The sequence below is a fragment of the Panthera pardus genome, unplaced genomic scaffold (genome assembly GCF_024362965.1).
Source record: "Panthera pardus isolate Hobbes unplaced genomic scaffold, ASM2436296v1 HiC_scaffold_2, whole genome shotgun sequence".
NCBI classification, from domain to species: Eukaryota; Metazoa; Chordata; class Mammalia; order Carnivora; family Felidae; genus Panthera; species Panthera pardus.
In genome coordinates this window covers 11,619,518-11,642,645 of record NW_026526765.1, presented here as the reverse complement: position 1 = coordinate 11,642,645, position 23,128 = coordinate 11,619,518, and the positions used below count along the sequence as shown (strand labels likewise).

The 23,128-nt window shown below is 47.5% G+C and overlaps 1 protein-coding gene across 6 annotated transcripts in view; it reads right to left on the bottom strand.

Annotated features, from left to right (window-relative positions):
* TRIO (trio Rho guanine nucleotide exchange factor) overlaps nucleotides 1–23,128 on the bottom strand; it is a 354,644-nt gene that overhangs the window by 145,637 nt on the left and 185,879 nt on the right. For all 6 annotated transcript variants that reach the window (XR_008423663.1, XM_053906894.1, XM_053906893.1 and 3 more), the window contains exon 11: nucleotides 10,508–10,699. Coding sequence is in view for 5 of the 6 variants with exons in the window: in XM_053906894.1 (XP_053762869.1) it covers nucleotides 10,508–10,699 (192 nt within the window). In the remaining variant the exon portion in view is untranslated. The remainder of the gene's footprint in view (nucleotides 1–10,507; nucleotides 10,700–23,128) is intronic.

The following is a 23,128-nucleotide window of genomic DNA, read 5'->3' as shown; positions in this document are numbered from 1 at the left end:
CTGGGCAGAGGGCCCACACAGAGACCAAGGTCAGAGCGCGAACCTCAACCACCCAAATATTTACACACAGTCTACTTCATGAAAAACAGAGATTTTGAGATGAGGAATTTATTTTTTCTCTTTTCCCAACACTGCCAAAGCATAAAGCACTCTCCTGGAGGTTTCAAAGTGGGAAGAGCTCCTTCCCGCCCCTGCGACATTTTGAGAGCAGCCACCGTCTCCCTGAAACAGCCTGCAGTTAGTCACAGTGTAATTCGTCCTTGGCTCTGCAAATCTCCGGAGACGGCGAGCGTTCGTGCAGTCTGCCGTCCCTTGTCCCAAGGGTAACACTTCATTGCCTGGACTCTACCCGCAGGGCAGGAACAGGAACTCCTTCCACACCAGCTCACTCCCCTCTGGACACTCCCCTTGCAAAGTGGGGGCTGGGGAGCAAAGGAAACATCACGTGCGATCCAACCAGCAGTGCACAGCAAGATGACTGACCCCCAGTTGTGATTTTTCTCCCGTGCTTTTGCTCATGACAGCCACAGGCGTTACTTCGGGGCACGGCACTTGTGCACCATGTTCATGAACATGTGTAAGGTTGTTGTTTTCACATGTGCTGTGGCCACACATGTGACCCTTACTTCATAACCTGAGTGTTTCTGATTCAAAAGACTCCTATTAAAACCCATGAATGAAATGTCCATGTTGGATTTTGACCTACTCCTGCTGACATGTTTTGGGATCCTCTGTATGTGACAGACCCTGACCTAGACTTTGATAATAAGCGTGCTTTCCATGCCAATACTTCCACTCACAGATTTTCTGCATGGGGACAGAGACGCTCAAGGGAGACATCGTCCTGCAGCCTCACCGAGGTCATCTACTAACAGGCCCTGCAACGATGGTCTCACTTGCAAGGCTTCCCAGGTAGCCAAGGTGATTTCTGCTGCAGCACCAAGTCTGTCCCTGTTTGGTGGCAATTTTCCCATTTCCAACATAAACAGCTCCCAACACAACAAAGGAGGGTTTTCAGGGTGTCTGAATTCCGAAGAGCATTCCTTCCAGATGTCACATTGGGACATAAAAGTTCTGAATACATTAGTAGGGTCAGTTCAAAGACATGACAACGGCACGGAAGGCTCCCCTACAGAAGGTGATGCCAGGGATGAGACCCACCCATCTGCCAGCCTCAGGTCCCACTGAGGTGACGGGTCTACCACCTCCCTTGGCCACCGCCATCAGCAAGTCTGATCCAACCGTGGGTCTGGACTGCAAATTACTTCCTTACTCACAAACTGGGTACGATGAGTAATACCTCACTATCAGAGCAGCCTGGGAGGATAAGGACAGTGCTGGTCTTGTGATAAGTGACTCCCTCAGTTGACGCTTTTTCCCAGCCATTCAGCAGTCTGATTCCAGTGACTGTACTAACAGACTGCCCATACTTTCCTGTTTCGTCTACAAATTAGATGTTAAATGCCTGGTTTAATGCTCAGTAATTCCACTGCACGCCCTTCATCAAACCAGAAACCGAGTACAGAGTGAAATACAGTTAACATGCTATAACCCATTCATTCACTTCTTTCTCTACTGGCAGTTTATCAACTGCCTTTTCTAGACCTGCCTAGGACTGACCGACCTCACCTGTGTGCTGTGTGAGCTCTGCTTTCTGCATTGCCAGCCCCCTGGCATGTCCCCCCTTTCTCACCCCTCCTTAAAGATCAACAGACCCAACCATCAGGTTCTCTCACTACCCAAGGGTCTAACTGTCTTGGAATAGAGACTTGAACTCCCTTGGAAGAAATAAATCCTTTCTTATAAAATCTTCACTCATTTTGATCTTTCGCTTCTTCTAAGGCAGTCCAAAGAGCAGTCTCCTGGAGGAGAACAAAAAAGCAAAGTGAAAGTTGATGAAACCTATTTTCTGCTCATATCCATGGGCTTCGCTGGTGCAGGCACAAAGCCCAACCCTTCCTTGATCTCAGGGCTCTCAATTTTGGGCTTCAAAGAAAGGAAAACAAACAACAAAACCAAAGAAGCCTTTTCTTATCTAGAGCTTTCCAGCTTTCCTGACAAAACCCTCACACGTTGCTGCCGATCAAGCTTCCCACCACTTACTCAATAAAAACAATAACCTGTAACAAACAATACATACCAGAAATGCATATGGATGATGTACTTCTCTCAATTAACCAAAGACCTATCACATTTAGTTCATGAAGCTGAGTGCCAAAATAAAAAAATCAAGAACATTAAAAATGCTCTATTAAAAAGTCCAGCAAGTAAACCAGATCACATATACATCCATTTTAAGCTGGTCATTTTAAGACCGATAATATTGGACTGGCTTGACATTCAGCTGAAGGGTCTCTCCTCTCTATTATATTAATTGAGGCCAATCTACAAACAGTGAATTAAAGCAGACATTTGCAACTCTCCATTGAGGGCTGACCCTTCAACAAGAAATTATAAAATTTGGAGTCTGTGCACAGTTACAAATTTTCAATCCCAGCTGTTGTAATACTGAGTTACAAATAAAGATAATGTAGTATGTTATTAATTCATCTAATAATCATTTACTGAGTGGCCACTCAGTAATTTTCTACACTAACATCTCATTTCCATGCTGACATGAAAATTTTCTCTACCTGAAAATATTGGACCTGTATGAAGAAACAGAAAATTCATGAATTTAAACCACTTTTTAACTATCCTATAGAAAAAAAAACAATGTTTTACATAAAACTCTTCTGATAAAAGGGCCTCTTTTAGAGAAGAACATCCCTCTCTCCCCCTGGGCTAACACTAGTATTTTATGCATACTTATTTGGTGGGAAAAAAATCCTTTATTTTGAAGCTTTGGCTGGTAACACAAGAATTTAGTGATTTGTGCAAAGTAACAGATGCCAGTACGAATGAATGGACCCATGAGTAAAGATTCTTTACAAGAGCTAACCCTGTCCTGACAGACTGGGGCTAGAGACACAGCTTATATCCCAGAAAGGCTTCAACCTTTGATCTTAAACAAAAGGGCCAGAGCAAGGTGCTTACTCAGAGCAACGGCACCAGAAGTAGGTTAAACATTTTTTGTTGAGCAAAGATGAGGGAGGAAGAGATCAGATTATAGCTAGGTATTTATACCTTTGCATCTCACATTTCCACCTGCCCCATCCTGTGTGTGTCCAATCAGTTACAGGTGGGGAGATGGGGAGAGGAGGGAAAAAGGAACATTTACTGGCAGCTGCTCCAAGACGGGCACTATGGTAAGTGTTGACAGAGTTTCACTCAGCTGTCCACACGCCTGAGAGACCCTCGTGTTCCCATCCTGTAGTAGGGGAAGCAGAGGCATTCAAGTCTGGCCCACGTCACTCAAGCAGTTAAAGGGACAGGTTCCACTTTTATATGCTTTGTTAATTAATTTAATAAAGGTTATATTTTTACAGAAAGAAAGCATCAATGACTAGATTCGCAGACACACACACACACACACACACACACACACCTATGGCAAGACCATCTACTTTTTTAAACGCCAGACACTACAGAGTATAAGAAGACAAAGTGCTAAACCTGTTGGTAGCAACTAAATGCCCCAGACCAAATCGAACGTCCAGTCATGCAAGGACTGTTCTAGGCTCTTTGCTTCCTCTTGCTTTCTTTGGCTTGAGGCCGTTTAATTGCCCATTTGTATCTGCATCAGATTAGTTAAATCAAAGGAATCAAATATTCAAGAGTACAAGGAGAGAGGTCAGCTAAGGTACCGAATACCAAACATAAATTACTGAGAGGTGATCAACTAAACATCCTAAGGTCTTAACCCTCCCCTCTGACAAATGTATCGAAGCCATCCTGGCCTTTTGAGAAGTCGCAAAGATCACTCACCGTTGCTGAGGGGAGTGCAAATGAAACAGCCGTTCTGGAAAACAGTTCGGTGGTCTGTTTTAGAACGACAGGAGCTTACCAGAGCACCCAGCAATCGCACTCTCGGCCATTTGGCCCACAGGAATAAAAGCTGCAGTCCATGTGAAAACCTGTGCATGACAGTCCAGTGTCTCCTTCTGAAATTGCCAAAACCTGAAGAGAACCCACTGTCCTTTAATGGGTAGGTGGCTAACAAACTAGGGCATATCCGTACCAGGAAACACTACTCAGGAAGGAAGAGGAAAGAACTACTGATGGATCTCAAGGGAATGACGCCAAGTAAGAAAGTTACACAGCTTATGATCCCCTTACACAACATTTTGAATCATAAATTACATACATGGAGAATAACAGATGAGTGGCTGCCAGGGGTTAGAGACGCAGTTGGGGTTGGATATGAACAGGAGGTGTATCACCTGGGTGATGGGATGATTCTGTAAGTTCAAAGTGGTTACGTGAATCTGCACAGGATACGACAGCACAGAGCAACCACCCACGAGCACATGCACACGTGCCACACCGGAAGAGGCTTGTGGAACATGGCAGAGTCGCTTTCCTGCTTGCATAGTGCACGGGGGCTACCCAGGACGTGACACTGGGGGAGGCTGGGAGAAGGGGGTACGGACCTCCTTGTTCCTTGTCCATTTCTTTTTTGCCCAACTTCCTGTGAACCTGTAATTATTTCAGATTGAAAGTTAAAAAAGAAAGCTGGGAGTATGTTTAGAGGGATCACATAGATCTTTGGAGGTATATATGTGGGGTGGAAATAGTAATGGAAACAAGCAAATAAATCATTTTAGAGAACACAGATGCAGGAGTCATCAGCAAAAGCATGGCTGTGAAGGCCAAAACGAAAGGCTTGGAAGCTTGGGCTCAAACTAGAGAACTTAGCACGGGAGGTGTGAGAGATCTGGAGGATGCTGGAGCTCAAGAGGCCAGGCTCGCTCAGAGAGCTGACAGGTCCCCGTGTGGAACAGAAACAGGCCCTCTCTGGAAAGTCAGGCCTAAGGAAGGGGCTCTGCACTACAAACCACCGATGACAAGAATTCAGCAGAGGGCAGCTGGTCTACCCAGGGAGCAGCATGCACCGTCAATCAATTTTCCTGAATGAGGTTAACCACCAGATGCCCAATTCATTCTCCAGCTCCGCCAGGGAAAGGAGAGAAAGGAAATCTGGGCCCTTTAGGCAGGGCTGACTGAGAAAGCACTGGGTTCGTTTTCAACAATACTCCTGGAGCAAACTAGGTGAGGGCTGGAGGAGAGGCGGCCTGAGAACTCCATACCCCAAGGAGCTATGCAGCACCCGCTTCCTGGAAACCCTCCCCAAACGGGGTGACCGGAATGCAGAGTCCCCAAGGGCTCTGTCCCTGCTCCCCAGGGCGAGGGAGCACTAGCCAGAGCATAAAGAAAGAAGCCAGCTTACCCACAGGCATAAAAATGAAGCCAGACGGGTATGCTGGGACGACAAAAAAAAAAAAAAAAAAAAAAAAAAATCACCAGGTGGTCAGGAGGCCTTTATTTTTGACTTCTGAGTAAATCCTCTTTTCCCAGGCATTACCCCAAACAAAAACTTGCCCCAGTTCAGCATGTAAGTCTGCAGAAACAGAACCCAAAAGGCTTCTTTACTTAAACCCAGCAAGAATCACAGCCCCATTCAAATGGGAATGGTCTTCCCTGGGAAACCATGGCTGGGAAACCATGGCTTTCAGAAATCAAGTGAACAAAACCAACTCAAGGCCACTGAATCAAATCCAGAAATAAACTCCGGCCAAGAACTCAGTACCACCACCTGGTTGCCTCAAATAACCCACAAATATCAAAGGTAATTATCAATTAACTCAGGACCTAATTTCGAGAACGAAGGACAAATGGATGAAAATAACTATGCTTGTGCTATATTTGGAAATGGAAATATGTCCCTCTATCATTAAATCTCAGAATGGTGTGCTAGAAATAGACATTATTTATTCCACAAGCTGACAGAGGATATGCTAGGTCTGGAAGGCAGGCTCACTAGTGAGATATAAAGGTAAGGGATACATTGTTTTGGTCTTCAAGGAACTTCGCATCCACCGTGAAAAACCAACAAATGACCGACACACACACAATACACACAAAAGCAGACATAGGTCTCTCTGCTGGTCCTTCATCTTTGTCCTGGCACATGACAGCTGGCCCGGGAGGCCCTTGGGGATGAGTGAACAAATGAATCAACAGTGGGAAAAAGCATTCAGGAGGACAGGAAGACAGGCAATACCGTGAGAGTTATAGTCAGAAGCGGTGTGAACAACGTGCCAAAGGAGAGCAGAGAGACTGAGAGGTAGAAGGCAAAGGCAGGAGGAGGAAACTTCACGTTAGGCTCGTCGGCATTCTCTTTAAATACTACTTTAAAAACATTTTAAACAAGAAACCAGGGAGTATCAGTCGTCACGCCTTCTGAAAGGAGGGGTAAAACATCTCATGACTTGCTTTCAGAGGAGGAAAAAAAATGCAGGAAGGGTCCCAGAATGCTTCCAGATCTGGGGTGAAACTCCATCAACCACTTTCTGCATCCGACCTCAAGGTAGAAGATACTTCCTCTTCTCTCTTCCCAGGAATGGGTATTCTGTATTGCATCCTCTGGGATTAAGAGGGCAAGGCGTCCCGAGGTCTCGCTCAGAACCTAAGTGCTCGGTCGGCCACAACGCACAACCCGAGTCTCTCCCAGGTGGGGTTCTTAAGAAGAATTCCCGAGCCAGCACTGAGAGACATCACCTTGATCCAGCACCTTCAAGCTTAGTGGTTAATGATGCCACCTTCAATTACGTGCTCATCAGTGAGCCAGAAACGTGCCACAAAAGAGACAGGCCAACAGCTGTGCTCCACGTAAAGCGAGAGATCACCACCACCACGCGTCTGGAGTGAGAAGTCCACCTGCACACCAGGAGAGCCTTTGAAAGCTAGCTTCCAAAGAGCTTCATGTATTTGCCTAAATAAAAAAGACAACCCGCCTTTTCTATCTTCCTCCATGTAATTTTAAATTGCAGGGGCGCCTGGGTGGCTCAGTTGGTTGGGTGTCCGACTTCAGCTCAGGTCATGATCTCACAGTTCATGGTTTCGAGCCACGCGTTGGGCTCTGTGCTGACAGCTCAGAACCTGGAGCCTGCTTAGGATTCCGTGTTTCTCGCTCTCTCTGCCCCTCCCCTGTTCACACGCTGTCTCTCTCTCAAAAAGAAATAAACCCTAAAAGAAAAATTTTAATTGTATGATCTGCTTGAGAAAAATTAGACAGCATAAATCTTTTAGCAACCTTTCATTCCTCTGATATGTTAAACTGTTTAGTGACTTTATGCAAACACGTATTTAATTAGCATGACTTCTTTACTTGGCCCTTCTGTCACTTTTAATCTCATTTTAAACTAATTAAATTTGTTCTAAACGAATCTGAATTTTCATTAAACGAATCTGAATTTTCATTAAATACCCAGTTTCACAACACAGTGACAGAAGAAATCATTCCTTCCCAAGAAAACCTACCAAGTACCCCTGTAGATGTTAAGGCCTAGATGCAGCACAGAGAAAGGAGACTGAGGAAAATTCTGGAGCTGGTCAGTAACAAATGAATCTACTATAAAAATGGCCGGGGCTAAAGACGAAGGCCAAGCACATCGCAGGGAAGAATCGAGCAGCGCTCCATGCCTATGTGTGGCCAGCTTCACAGCATCTGAACTCCCGGCTGCCTGGGACCGCTAGGCACTCCCCCAACTGGTCAGCCGGGGCACCCTTCCTCGGCCTCAGGTCACTTTAGGGCACACATTTAAGAAGAACCCAGTCAGGGTACACACGCTAGTTTCTCTGCCACTGTGATAGTTTTCCATATAACAGGAATGAACGCACTGAAAATTCTCCAGTTTTAAAGGGAACCACTTAACCTTTAAAACAGATTTGAGGTCTCCTTGGTCTACCAACTTCATCAATTCTAGAAGTTCCTACAGTGTAAGTCAATGAAAACAAAATGTGTTTTCACTTTTAAATAAATTCCCAAGCCTGGTAACAAGACAGATTCTACTGTTTGCTAACTGGAATGTTTTTATTATAAGATTCTTTTTCTTAAAAATGCTACTGATGTTATTAAAGCCAGTGAACTGAGACCCAGTCTCTGGGGAACAGCTCTTGCAAAACGCTTTCCTTCTAGTTTCCTTTAGTGTCTGCTTTCTGAAAACTGTAACCAAGCTGAAAAGGTGATGTAAATCATATATACTGCTTCACGAAGTCTTCTCCGTCCTAAAGTCAAGCTAAATCTTTACAAATCCTGCTTGAGAATATTCCTTGGCACGTCACAGAGACAAACAGCAGATTAGGGACATGCAGTGGCAGACCTTCCTCTCTCTCCAGAGGCACAGGCTACCTGAGGCCACGGCGCCCCCTGTGGCTCAAGTGACGAGCTTCACCCCCCAGCCACTGTGCTTCCCTACGAGGAGGCTGCTCGGAGCTACTTGCTGCTGTCTGTCTGTCTGCCGCACCTGGAAGAGCGAAGGCACAGTCTGCTTTTTCACACACATCACCTTCTCCTTCTCGGCCTGGGTGTCCAAATGCATGAGGTAAAGGGTTGCTGACATCAACATTGAAGGGAAAGAGAGAGAAACACACAACTGTACTGCAACAGGTGGGCATAAAGAAAGTTCCAGAAGGCACAGGGGAAACAGCTGACCCTGCCTGGAGCAGTGAAGGGAAGCCGTATACCCAAGTTTCAGGGGCGCCCGAGCGTCACAGGTTTGGGGACACTGCTGAGTGTGACGGGCTGCAGGCAAAGTGGAGACTGGACCGTTAGGATGCAGAGAGGTTTCAGGCCAGTGCCCCACGTACATAAGGAATCACTGATGGTTCAAAAGCAAGGCTATGACCCGATCAAATTTGTATTTCTGTGGCAGTGTTGCAGGAGGCTGGAGCGAGAGCGGCCAGAGGCAGGGACACCCACTGGTGGCTACGGCCTGACCGGAGCTGAGGGAAGAACTCACAGCCGGCTGCACCCGTGACCAGAACCGCTGCGGACAATCGTACCATTGGTAAGTCTCCCCAGAATTACCATGTGTCCTCGGAAAAAAACCAAAAACCTTCTTTTGGGGCACCTGGCTGGCTCAGTCAGATAAACGTCCGACTCTTGGTTTCGGCTCAGGTCCCGATCTCACAACTGGTGAGTTCAAGCCCTGAGTCGGGCTTCACTGTAAGTGAAGAGCCTGCTTGGGATTCTCTGTCTCCCTTTCTCTGCCCCTCCCGGCTCGCTCTCAGTCTCTCTCTGTCTGTCTCTCTCTCTCGAAAATAAACAAGCGTTTAAAAAAAAAGCAGTTTCTTCGTAAATACTGTAAAGTCTTTTTTAGTTATGGCATTATTAAGGGCAGGCAGAGAAGCTGGCGGCAGTGGTGTTCTGCTCTGAGAGCCTCCCCAGGCCCACACAGCGCCGGCTGCTGCAGAAAGGGCTGCCTGCGCAGCAGAGGACGGCAGAGCCCATCACCGGCCTGGGTGGGCCAAGGTCTCAGGGTCTGTCTCCAGGCTGCCACACAGGCTCACAGAGTTTCAGAGTAAGAGGGAAGTATGGGTTTCTGGGAGCCAAGCCTTTAAGTGATGAACGGCCTGGGCGACAACTAACTGCCCAAGATCCAGAACTGGCGGTGAGGTTCCTTCCCTTTGAGCACAGTTCCCGCTTCCTGGTCTCTGACGCCCCTCCCGCGGTTCTTGGGCAGCCCTACACTTTCCAGATCCTTCTTCCCAGCCTGCGTCTATAAGCTTTCATGTGCTCAACCTCAGATCACCTGGAAGGGCTCCTCATCTCCAATTTACAAAGAGCTGTGAAGTAGAGAGGTTTTTTTTCCCTTTGCAAGAAGATGCAGTAAAAGTTGACATCTTTAGTCAATCTGTAGTCCTACCGAAAACTTTAGGTTATGTCTTTTTTCTCCTAAAAAGCTACACAAGCTTAATTGTAATTTTGTAGGATTTCTGCTAAGAATAACATACACGTACACAAGGTATAGTTAGTACCCACCTATTTTCATGTACCAAATAACATGATCTTTTACAATGACAAGAGCATACCTATGAAGTCAGCACTAGTATCCCGATGGCCATGTTGGGTTTGGCACATTTAAGTTCAATATTACGTAGAATTCACTTTTATCAGGATCTGAGAGTGGTCACAAAGTCCGATAAAATCATGTCAACCGTGACACTGGCCACATGACAGCCTTACCCACGGAAAGGAAACCAAGCTGTGACCACAGTCACAGCTAAGATGGACACGCTCTGTCCTCTCTCCAAGTTAAATGCCCCTCTACCAGCTCCAGGCTTCCCTGCTCACCTCCTGCTCCACACCCCTCCCTGGCCAGCCCAGGCCTCACGGGTCCGCTCCCGACAGACACGCAGGCTTCCACGCTGGCGAAGACAAGCAAGGAGCCAGCAGCCTAGAGCACAGTCCCCCGTGCAGGCCGAGCCGCTCAGGTCGAAAGCCTTAGTCTCATGGCTCACCACCTCCGGTCCACTTTCTCACATCACAACCAGTCCACACTCTTCCCAAGGGGTTCAAAGGGCCTTTCAGAGCCAGGCTCCGTCGTGCATCCCGATGCCTTACCTCCTTGACATGGCTGTGAAACGAGACCGACATGTCCAGCAGGATCTTCCGCTGCTCGACACGCCGAACAAAATCTTGTATCCGGTCTTCAAGCTGATGGGCAGCCTGATAAATCTCTTCTGGGTCACATTCCCCGGTCTGAGCCAGCTGTTCTGCTGCTTCCAGTAATTTATCCGCGTTGGTATATGTGTTCTGCACAAGAGAAAATCCAGAGGAATAGAAGGTGAATTAGAAAAAACCCAGCTGGCCATCACCCATGGCAACTGAGTCACTTTGGAACACTCCAGATCACTGCTGCAAATTAAACAGAAAAAATATGAAGGGAAGAGATGAGTTAAGGAGTTCAGTGTACCTCTATCAGCAGCCTTTTCCATTACTGTTCTAGATTGTTAAACTCTGAGCCTTCCGTCTGAAGTGGAGACAGGGTATCTACAGGCGGCTGTGGCTGTCCCATGACTCACAGAGGGCTTTCGGCTTTGTGCTGCAGCACATCCAGAAGATAGCACACAGCACAAATGCCCACTTCACTTTCCCTTCCAGTCTTATGACGGAGTGCAGAGTTCCAGTTTTGTCTTTCAGTATGACATACGGTTTTATAATTCCCCAAGTGCAAGTGGAAAGACTGGGTTCCAAGTACAAGTTGCTGTCTTCTTTAACATGTTTCTACTTACCGGTAATTCTGTGCTTCTCTCTCTTCTGTTTAAGAACACATACTTTTTTAAGAAAAAGGAAATAACCATAATGGCTTATACAAACTAGCTAAAGTTTTAGAGAGCTTAAAGCTATGTGTAAATAGGTACCTAAAATACCCTGAAAATTACTCCATTTTGATCCCTGATAAATGAAAAGCTGCAAATGGGTCCCCCAAATAAAGAGGTGTACCAGAGAGGCGCCCCTGCTCATGGAAATGCTGGAGAGAGGGCAGGCCGGCAGGGGCTGGGGGCAGCCAAGAGTGGGAGGGCTTCAGCAACGTGCAAGAACAGAGGGAAGGCCCGTAGAGCAGGCTGAGGTCCCTTTTAGAAACAGGCGGAGTCCTCTGTCCTTCTCGAACATGTCAGTCCTGCAGCTGAGCAGGGGCAGCGTCTCATCAGTGGACAGAGTGTGGGGCAGTGTCCCTGCAGAAAGCCTGCGCCTGGGAAGGATGAGGACGCCCCTGCATGGGCAGCCTCCCACTGGGGGGACATCCATCTACTGAAACAACACATTAAGGATAAGGAGGGGCAGTGTCCTTAGTTCAGAAAAGGAAGTTACAGATGTGGAAAAGGAGAAAAGCTGAGCTAGCCCTATAGTACCAGGCTGGAATTAGATGGATGCGTGTGATACATGGTTCTACAGACACATGTGGGAATGTTTGCGTTTGTACACACACACACACGCACACTCCTCTTTCCCTCCTCCAATGAGAAGGCCCAGGAGCAGCCACGGCCCAACAGCAGTTAAGCATTCCTAGTACCCAGATTTCTACCTGGAATGGCCACTCTCCTCTACAAGGAACCAGGGCTCTTGGAGATATGGCTGACTCGAGGTTGGGATGGGACAAAGCATAAGATGAGCCTGAAATATCTTATTGTATCCAGAAGGAAGGAGATGCTTGAGAACAATGTGGGTAGGTCAGGCCACAGAGGTTAGCTTGAGGGGGCTCCCACTGGCCAAATCAGGGACGATCTGAGAGTAAACAGTGAGACTAACAGAGTATAAGCCACCAATGCAAAGGAAAGCACAAGTCCATACGGACATAAGTAAATAAATAAAACTAGACAAGGAACAGGATATTTATAGAATTTCAAAGGAGCTCCCCACTAAGTGCTTGTTAATTACCGAGGGGGAGAGACTCATCCCACAGTGGAGAAGTCTGGCAGACACCACTTCAACCCAGAAGTCAACGCGAGGACCACAGGTAGCGGGACAAATGAAAACCGGGTGTCGCCCAATGGGACAGCACAAGGACACGGCAGCATGTCTAGGACACGCCCAGCCGAAGACATATAACTGGAGTCTAATCACGAGGAAGCATCAGACAAACCCAAAGGGAGGAGCATTCTCCAAAATAATGGGCCTGAAATCCTCCAAAGGTCAGAAAAGTTTAGGCACGATCAAGGAGGTGCTACCAACGCAAGGACCTTGGAAATGTGACCACTCGATGCCACCGGTGACTGTGCACCGGTCCTTCAGCCGTAAGGACATGCCGGGGGCTGAGGGTTAGGAGGTAGGCACGTCGCAGTGCCAGCCTCCTGATTCTGACAGTGATAAGTGGGTGCACAGAACAGCGTCCCTCCTTGGTGGGAAAAGGACGCTAAAGTCAGCAGTTCAAGGGAGAGTTACGTTCTCTGTGCTATCTGTCCAATGTTCCTGCAAGTTGAAAAAACATCGAAGGCAGCTATAAATACAGCATGGTAAGTATGAGATGGTCTCAGTAAGGAGGACGCTGACACACAGAAACAGAGGGAGGGGTTCCCCTGGCATCAGGGTTGGGGTGCAACGCCCCACCCCACGCAGGCCACAAGCAGCATCTACGGGGAATTTAACCTTGACAATAAAAGCTAACTGAAAGCAGTCTGTTCTGTTGTCATCAGCACAGGCTGAACACCCAGCTCTCCCAGCTCCACACGAGCCACCGTCCTGAGCCCTTGCTGCACCTCGGGTGTGAGCCTGACCACAGCCCCTGCCGCAGGTAAGGAAATGAGGCCCACAGGGCAGTCACGAGGCCCAGAGGACAAGGTTGGCGGGCGTGGGAGCAGGAGTCGGCCCGGTCTGAGGGTGCGGACTGTGCCCACGACCCCCCACGGACTGTTCGGCTCGCGGGAGCCCCCCAGCAGGGCTTCAGGCAGCACGGTGTGCGTGCTGCTGCGAGGCAAGGTTCACCACTGCCTCTGCCCATCAACGTCAACCGGAACCACCATCTTCGGGGGACTTCTCTTTTTGGTATTCTTCACTATCAACACAGGATCTTTCAGAGTTCTCTTTAGAAATGAGCAAAGAGATGTCAAAGGATCCCTTAAAATATACTAATTATGACCAGAATTGGAAAATGCACATACATACATTTTGCATATTTTTTGGAAACAATTATCTGAAGTAATTCGAAAGCACAGTCAGTTCCCTGTCTGAATGCAGAACTTACCAGCGCATGAAAGGGCTGTCTGTACATTCAACAAAACATATTTGGAAGCTCGGTTATAACAATCCCTGCACAGAGAAACAGTGACACAGCCCACTTCAAAAGAGCTTTGGAAAGCAGAAGCGTGACTCTGGACCTCCGCATGGCTGAGGCCCAGTCCAGCAGCCTGCCAGGGAGGACCGTGACAAGAAGCCCTCCACACGCAGACATCTCGCTGATCGGGGCCTCCGGGTGCCGGGATGGAAGGACTCACGGCAGAGGCCAGAGCTCCAACACCAGTCACGTCACAGACTCGGTGCCCCTGAGCCACAGGCTGCAGACATTACTGCTTTACGGATGGATGAGGGGGCATAATGTCCTGATGAGGATGCTATTAACAACAATAAAAAGTAAGGGCAGAAACTCTTGGAGGCAAGAGGAGCCTAAGCAGACAGGACAGCCACATGCAATGCGGCATCCTGGAGGTGGCGCTAGAAACAGGGGGAAACTCAGGGAATCTGAACAAAGGAAGGGCTTCAGTTCACAGCAGCAGCTCAGTATCCGACAACAGTAACAAACCTGCCATAGTAATAAAGAGTAAGCATAAGGGAAGCCGGGGACAGGGTATGGGAACTCTCCCCATCATTTTCACAACTTTTCGGTAGACCTAAAACTGGTCTAAAAAATAAAGTATATTTAAAAAATACACGTGGTTAGCAATCCCCATCAAAATAACACCAGCATTCTTCACAAAGCTAAAACAAATAATTCTAAATTTGTATGGAACCACAAAAGATCCTGAATAGCCAAAGTAATGTTGAAAAAGAAAACCAAAGCTGGAGGCATCACAATCCCAGACTTCAAGCTATACTATAAAGCTGTAATCATCAAGACAGTATGGTACTGGCACAAGAACAGACACTCAGATCAATGGAACAGAGTAGAGAACCCAGAAATGGACCCACAAACGTATGGCCGACTAATCTTTGACAAAACAGGAAAGAATATCCAATGGAATAAAGACAATCTCTTCAGCAAGTGGTGCTGGGAAAACTGGACAGCCACATGCAGAAAATTGAACCTGGACTACTTTTCTTACATCACACACAAAAATAAACTCAAAATGGATGAAAGACCTAAATGTAAGACAGGAAGTCATCGAAATCCTAGAGAAGACAGCAAGCAAAAACCTCTTTGACCTCAGCCACAGCAACTTCTTACTCAACACATCTCCGGAGGCAAGGGAAACAAAAGCAAAAATGAACTATTGGGACCTCATCAAAATAAAAAGCTTCTTTCTGCACAGCAAAGGAAACAATCAGCAAAACTAAAAGGGAATCAACAGGATGGGAGAAGATATTTGCAAACGACATATCAGATAAAGGCTTAGTATCCAAAATCTATAGAGAATTTACCAAACTCAACACCCAAAAATCAAATAATCCAGTGAAGAAATGGGCAAAAGACATGATATGGACACTTCTCCAAAGAAGACATCCAGATGGCCAACCGACACATGAAAAAATGCTCAACATCACTCATCATCAGGGAAATACAAATCAAAACCACAATGAGGTATCACCTCACACCTGTCAGAGTGGCTAACATTAACAACTCAGGCAACAACAGATGTTGGCGAGGATGCGGAGAAAGAGGGTATCTTTTGCGTTGTTGGTGGCAATGCAAGCTGGTGCAGCCACTCTGGAAAACGGTACGGAGGGTCCTCAAAAAACTAAAAATAGAACTACCCTATGTCCCAGCAATTGCACTGCTAGGTATTTATCCAAAGGATACAGGTGTGCTGTTTCAAATGGGCACATGCACCCCCAATGTTTATAGCAGCACTATCAACAATAGCCAAAATATGGAAAGAGCCCAAATGTCCATCGAGAGATGAATGGATAAAGAAGATGTGGTATATATATATACATACATACATACATATACAATGGAGTATTACTCGGCAATCAAAAAGAATGAAATCTTGCCATTTGCAACTACGTGGGTGGAACTGGAGGGTATTATGCTAAGCAAAATTAGTCAAAGACATCCTATGACTTCACTCATGTGAGGAATTTAAGATACAAAACAGATGAACACAAGGGAAGGGAAGCAAAAATAATGTAAAAACAGGGAGGGGGACAAAACATAAAAGACTCTAAATATAGAGAACAGAAGGTTGTTGGAGGGGTTGTGTGTGTGGGGGGGATGGGCTAAATGGGTAAGGGGCATTAAGGAATCTACTCCTGAAATCATTGTTGCACTATATGCTAACTAACTTGGATATAAACTTAAAAAATAAATAGAAAACAAAGAAAAAAATTCATCAACAGGAAATTAAATAAACTGTGGTTTTTTAGTACAACAAAATATCATGTAGATATTAATAACCCCCCCCCAAAAAAATATATGTTTATGTAGTTGACCCTTGAACAACGCATGTTTGAACTGCATGGGTCCAAAGGTACATGAGTTTTTTTTTTTCTGATAAATACAGTACTGCAAATATACCTTCCTTATGATTTTATTAACATTTTCTTTTCTAGCTTACTTTAGCATAAGACTATGGTATAGAACACACACAACATACAAAATATGTTAATTGACTATTTATGTGATCAATCAGTAAGGCTTCCTGCCCGCAGTAGGGCTATTCGTGAAGTTTTGGGGAGTCAAAAGTTATATGTGTAATTTCAACTGCACGGAGGGCTGGGAACCCTCGCCCCATGTTGTTCAAGGTTCAGCTGCATGTGTGTATATGTATGCAACACATACACACATAAATAGCACATTTTCTTAAAAATTTTTAATGTTGTTTTTGAGAGAGAGAAACACAGAGTATGGTGGGGGAGGCGAAGAGAGGGAGGGAGACACAGAGTCTGAAGCAGGCTCTAGGCTTCAGCTGTCAGCACAAAGCTCGACGTGAGGCTCGAATTCACAAACTGTGAGATCATGACCTGAGCAGAAGTTGGATGCTTAACCAACTGAGTCACCCAGGCGCTGCATGCATAGCAGCTTTTTTTAAAAAAGCTTTCACCTGTTGGGGCACCTGGGTGGTTCGGTCGGTTAAGCATCTGACTCTAGGCTTTGGCCCAGGCCATGACCTCACAGTTCATGAGACTGAGTTCCACGTCAGGCTCTGCCCTGAAGGTGCAGAGCCTGCTTGGGATTCTCCCTCTCTCCCCCCACCCCCCTCTCTCTCTCTCTCTCTCTGCTCTTCCCTTCCCCACTTGCACACACTCTCTCTCAAAAATAAACATAAAAAAAAAAAAGTTTTCACCTGTGAAACAATTCTTGAGCAGTTTCTACAATGACCTCACCCAGACGTCTTCTTGTGAGAGGCTGGCTCGGGGCCACTCGGTGCAGCCCCTGGGCACAGAGCAAGCTCCCCCTGCGAAGCTAACAGCATCAAGAGCCCCTGCTACAGAGGATCCCACACGCTGCCTACGAAGGTTCTCTGACCATCGGAGGCTCAATGTGAGGTGACTTTTCTGGGGATGATGGCTTCGTGGAGACCTCTGCTGCCCCCCACGGAGCCTCACCCGGGAGTGGCTCTGCATCTCTGAGCAGAGGATGACGGGGCTTCAGCACTGAAAGAAGCCAACAGAGGATCATGCTTAGGCTGCGCACACACTTTTTTTAGGTGCTAAATCCCTATTTTCTATTGTCACCACAGCCATGAAGTCGCTTACGTCGCATGTGTGATAGGAGGATCCAGACGTGATACTGCCTCCCAACACCGAACATTTTGTTTCTGAAGGCTTTTCCACCTCTTTTCCAGCAGGGAAGGATATCTGAGACAATAACCGCCACAAACGAACAAGCACATGTTTTAATTTTGAAGGACACCGAAGAGCATTTACTCAGCCCCACTTCTCACTTCACACTTGAGGAAATGAGCCCACACGACGGATTCCGTGGCTTTCCCTCAGGCCCCAGGAGGCGCTGGTGGAACCAGGGTCAGCACGCAGGGTCTCTGACACCCACGGCCTTCCCGCGGCCGGGACACACCCCGGACCCGCGTGCCACAGAAGAAAACAGATTTCCAGCGCGCTGACGGGCGTACTGATCGCACACGCTGACCTCAGAGCCGCCGGCCCAGGCGCAGCAAGCCCCACCACGAGGACGGCAAGCACGCGAGGCGCAAAGGGGAAGTAACTTGCCCAAGTGAGTCAGGAGGGCCAGGATTGTACAGACAACAAATGCCCAGGCCAGGGTTCCTCTTGCAAGGGGAAATTCAGAACTTCAATTTCTGCTCAAGGGGAGGTGGTGTCAGGGAGACGTTTTAGAGCCTGAAGAGGCCAGACCGCTCCTCCCTTCTGCCTGCCATCCTGTCTCCGAGGGCATCTCTCTGTGGGTCCGGTCCTTCCTCGGAGAGGTGGGCCACCATTCCCCGTGCTGAGGATTAGAGGAGACGGTGTAAGGGCTGGGCCAGGGTGAGGGCTGATCGGTTTCCTCTTTTCTGGAGAAGTAAATTAAAATTGCATAAGTGCTGGGACTCAGGAAACACTGCAGGGCAGTTCAGACCTTCTTTTCCCTACAGACCCTTGACTGCAACAGTCTGGGACTACCAGAAGATGGCCAGAGGCGACATTTACATAGAATCCAGTGAAAAAGATGGGTTTTCTTGATCTCATTTCAAGGAATAAACACTTCTATTCCATTTCTTTTGTTTTAAAAAACAACAAAGTATGCATATGGAAAACTCTCGAGGTCTTTTATAATAATGTGACAAACGAGAATGATGAGCCAGTACATCTACAATCCATACTGAAAACCCCAGTGTCCTTAATTGTTTAATCGGCCCATTAAGTCCCGGGAATCAAAGCACAGGACACAAGCCTGCCCCCCACCCAGCCAAACAGGTGATACGGAGCTGAAATGCACTACAACACGATCAAACTCATAACGCTAAGAGCAGCACCGAAAAAGTCTATATGCCATATATTTAGGTACAGCAAAAAAGCGAGTACTGACTGCTATCTACACGTGCTAGCGTTTTACCAGAGAAACAATTCTGTGGGGAGCAGAAAAGCGGAAGGTTCTAGGCAAGGAACTGACACATATGAGCACCTGCTGAGTGCCAGGCATATTGTTTATGCAGTCTTATCCCAGCTACCTGGTGAAGGTAGCGATTAGGAATTGTTTTACAGGTAGGAAAACTGAGGCTTGGGTAGATTGAGGAACTTGCCCATGGTCATGAAAGCAGTGGAGGCATTAATAAAGCTAAGAAGTGTTTTTATTTTTTTATTTTTTTTTTTTTAAATTTTTTTTTCAACGTTTATTTTTATTTTTTGGGACAGAGAGAGACAGAGCATGAACGGGGGAGGGACAGAGAGAGAGGGAGACACAGAATCGGAAACAGGCTCCAGGCTCTGAGCCATCAGCCCAGAGCCTGACGCGGGGCTCGAACTCACGGACCGTGAGATCGTGACCTGGCTGAAGTCGGACGCTTAACCGACTGCGCCACCCAGGCGCCCCAAGAAGTGTTTTTAAAAGGTACATTGGAGATCTTGTAAGCACATGCCAACCTGAAGGAAACCCCTGATAGTAGACACCAGCCCTAAATTCTCCACTACTAATTTATTTTAAAAGAGAAAACACTACATCTTATGTTTCAAAACAATCACACAGCAAGATGGCAGCCTCGTGTACAGGAGCAAGCATCCACTAACTGTAGCCAATCAGAAATTTAGGGCATATGCTAAAAATGTGGAAGCATTCTGTGTATTCACATGCTAAGGACCAGGTATCCGCAAAAGAGGACCATGAGTTCAGAAGCGACCAGGGAATCGGGAGAATGCACCTGATAATCTGCAGAAAATCTTGCCCAAATATAATGTCTCCTGCTTTCCTAAATGCCACACTTCCTGATCCTGGAAGATGAGATGATTCCACGGCACATTTATAAAGTTGTTGACAGAGTCGGCTTCATGGAGAACACGATCACGACAGGCTACACCTTCGGAAGGCGATCTGAATCTCGGGAGGTAAGCACACGGGAGGGAAGGCAGTGTAAGCTCGCAGGACAGACACCCGTGGGAAGACGCCGTGCCAGAGATTTACTAATCGCATCCAAGACATCTGTGCTCCCCCAACCGGCTTCTTCCTTGAACCAGAGTTTTCTGGGCTTGACTGGCTGTTGTAATCACAGCTTCTGAAATCTAAAAAGGCATGCTAACTTGAATACCCACTTAGAAGGTAAAAGAGAAAACGCCTGCCAAAGAGCATCTCCCTTTGCACAGTCATCTTCAGAGAGCTTCGTGTGGAAAGCGTGGATTTCTTCTTTAAAGCTCCTGCGTGAAGACGAGCTGCGACGTGCTGCACGCGCCACCCTGGAAATGCGTCGGCAAGAAGAAATACCTACTCACGATCGCTGTACAACACGGAGGAGGAGTGGATCTTCACATCAGTAGAGAGGAGGTTCCAGCCTCTGCCAGAGTGCTGGCAAAACTGATCCACGTGCCTCCTGCTGTGACTCTGGTGCCTGAAACAAAGCCCCAGCCGGGGGCTCCCGCTGGGAGCCTGATGCCTGAAGACGCTGTGCCAGGCTGTGCAACCCGTTTCCACCAAGCTAATCCGACCCTCCTCTCGGGTTCCTCCTTCCCGGAACGCCAGAATTGTTCTCCATAATAAATCTATGTTTAGTACGTTTTAAATGAATTCAACCGTACGACTTTCACCACTTCCTTTTCGGGTCTTGTTACGTTACTTCATTGTATGCCTCAAGTCAGTGTTTTGAAGAAGTTGACTGTACGAAAAGTGTATTACATAAATTGCTAATTCTAGAGCTCTAAAGACCATTTAGAATTCATCCCACAAAGGACCCTTCAAAACACGACCCTAAGAACAACGTAGTCAACCTTGAACAAGTACAGAGCAAGTGCAAAAAGGAAGTCTCTTCTCCCTATAGCCCCCCGAATGGTTTTACTTTTGTGAAAATGTTCCAGAAAATGAAACATGGCCCCTTATTAAACACTAACAATACCTCTGCTCCCATATTTAAGGTGCCTCCAAAGGCCATCCTGCCCCCAAAATACATAAATATAAAAATAAAAATATAAATATAAATATAAACTTTGGTCTCTGCCGTGATCGCTTCTGTTGTAATTTGTTTGGACAGAAATCCGTCAAAGAGGGGAGGGCAGAGAAGAAAAGGTGGTAGAGCTCCCTCCAGGGGCCTCACTCCCAGTGCTGCAGCAAGACCGAGGAGGTAGTTCCTTGGGAAGAGCCAGAAAGCCTCAATGAATGAAGCTACACACACAACGTGTAGTTCTGCCTCGATACCAAGGCCACCGTCTGTGTGTGTCCAGACCAAATCCACTGCACACGGTCTTAACAAAGCCAGGCTCCTTATGGAGCTGTCTCGCAGCCAAGAGGTCTTCTGGCTTCAAGTACTAGTAAAAAGCAATCTTTATTAACCACGGTGCAGGGGCCAGAAAAAGAAGTCCACCCTGTATCTTCAGATCTTATGCACCCCCCCCCCATTTTATTTGTGGCCAGTTCTTAATCACACGGGGCCGTCCCTCTACCTACATGGCCTGATGGTGTACTCAGAGGCAGAGCAAACTGCTTTTAGAGCTACTCTGAAATGGTTCACGGGGTTTCCTCTGAAATTTATCATGTCTCTACGCACATGGCTGCCACGCCGCGGACCCTCGACCTCCACTACCATCTCCCTAGAGCCTGTCACGGAACGAGAAGTTGCCACACATTTGTGGACACGACAGACCAGAGATCTCCCTCTAAAGCGAGTGGAGGGGAATTACATAAATGGCGGGGTCCCAGTTCCTGGTCAACCACGACAGCCTGCTGAATGCCCGCTCTGAGCAGCAGCGCCCGCGGCACGACCGTGCATGCAGTTTTATCCGGGACAGGTAGGGCTGGGCTGCAGGAGGCCTCGGGAGACAAGCAGGCACAGCAAAGTGGCACAACACACTTCTAAAGCCACCTGGTAGCTAAAAAATACAGAAGAATCAAGTGATGTTCTTCAAGAGAGGGGAGGGCCTATAAATATTCAGGGCCAGAAAGAACTAAAAGAGGGAGAAGTTGGAGATGCCAGGAAAAGAGGTCGCAATTGAAGGGCCCATGTAATGGCAGTGGGTGGAGACAGTAGAGAGCGGACACACGGGGACATGGCCATGTTCAGGGTGGAGCTCAGAGCCTGCACCCAGCGGCAGGTGGGCAAGAGAGAGAGGCCCACAGACGGAAGAGGTCGGCAGTCCGCACACGGCTCCCCAAGCCCCAGCCCAGCCTCCAACCTTGCTGGCCACATGGTGGTGCTGCTCAATAGTCCCACCTACCTGATGTCCCCCATGACTCCTTCTAGTATCTTTTCCTTCTGTCACCAAGCTGAATTTTACAAACTGCAGGCGTCTGCTTAGACATCAACAATTGCCAGGGAAAGGCCTCTGACAGGTGGTCATGCCTATTCAGAAGGACCTGCTCTGGCCTGCTGCTACCCACCCTCTGTCCCCCACACCCTGTGGCTGTCAGAGTGCCTGACGCATGGCCAGTAGCCCTCCAGAGGGAGGGAGAGTGGGTGCAGATGTTTGCAAAGTGAACAAAAGTATATTTAAGGCTTCTTTTGAAGCAGAGCTCAGATCTGGGGTTGTTAAGCACTTTCAGTGTAAGGGGAAGTGGGTAGGGCACCCCTTAGAGTCCCAGGGACAATGAGCAGTGATAAGGAAGGAATGGGACTCAGCTGGGTAGAGGCAGGAGCCTCTCTCTGAGGAGTAAAAAGCAGACCACAGCTAAGGTGCTACTTTAGCCCTTGGCTTGCCCTAGAAACCTTTGGGCAGAAACGTTCTCTACAAAGGAAGTCTGCTCACTCTTGCTGCCCCCTGAGAACCTGTGTTCACAGCTCTGATGGTGACCTTAGACCCAAGGAAATGAGTTTTCCATGAAAACTAGAGTAACGTCAGCCATACAAGAGACTTGTGTAATTTACAATGGAAGGCGGCACAGGAACTGGAGGGAGAAGGGTTGATGGGGTGCCGGTCACACGAGAACATTCGGTGGACCATTGTTGTCCCCGTCAGAGCAAGCTCGGGACAGCCCAGCCTGCCATCACGGGTGACCATACTATTTGGGAGTTGGGGGGGGGGGTTCCCCATCTCCAGAGCCTGGCTGTTGGCAGTTCTGCCTCCAACTTTCTTTGGGGCCCCAAGTCTCCACTCATATGACACAACCTTCCTATCCATCCCCAAACCACGTCGGCCACGGCAGTAGCTTATCTCACAGAAAACATGAAGAGGAGATAAAAGCACATTTTCCACATTTCTTCTGCTGTAAGACGAAGGCGAAATATTTTCCAACAGGCATGAGGTAGGGACACCACAAACAAAACAGACAAGAAAAACGCTCCAAAGGTGCCTCTTGGTTGTGGCAAGGCTGCTGGACACACAATCTCCTCTGGCTCATTTCTTGAGATGAGGAAAGCAGAAATGTTGGGATTGGCACTTTTATTTCCTATGTGAGGATGTGTAAAGAAGGTAACTTGTTAAAGGCATTTTCACTGAACA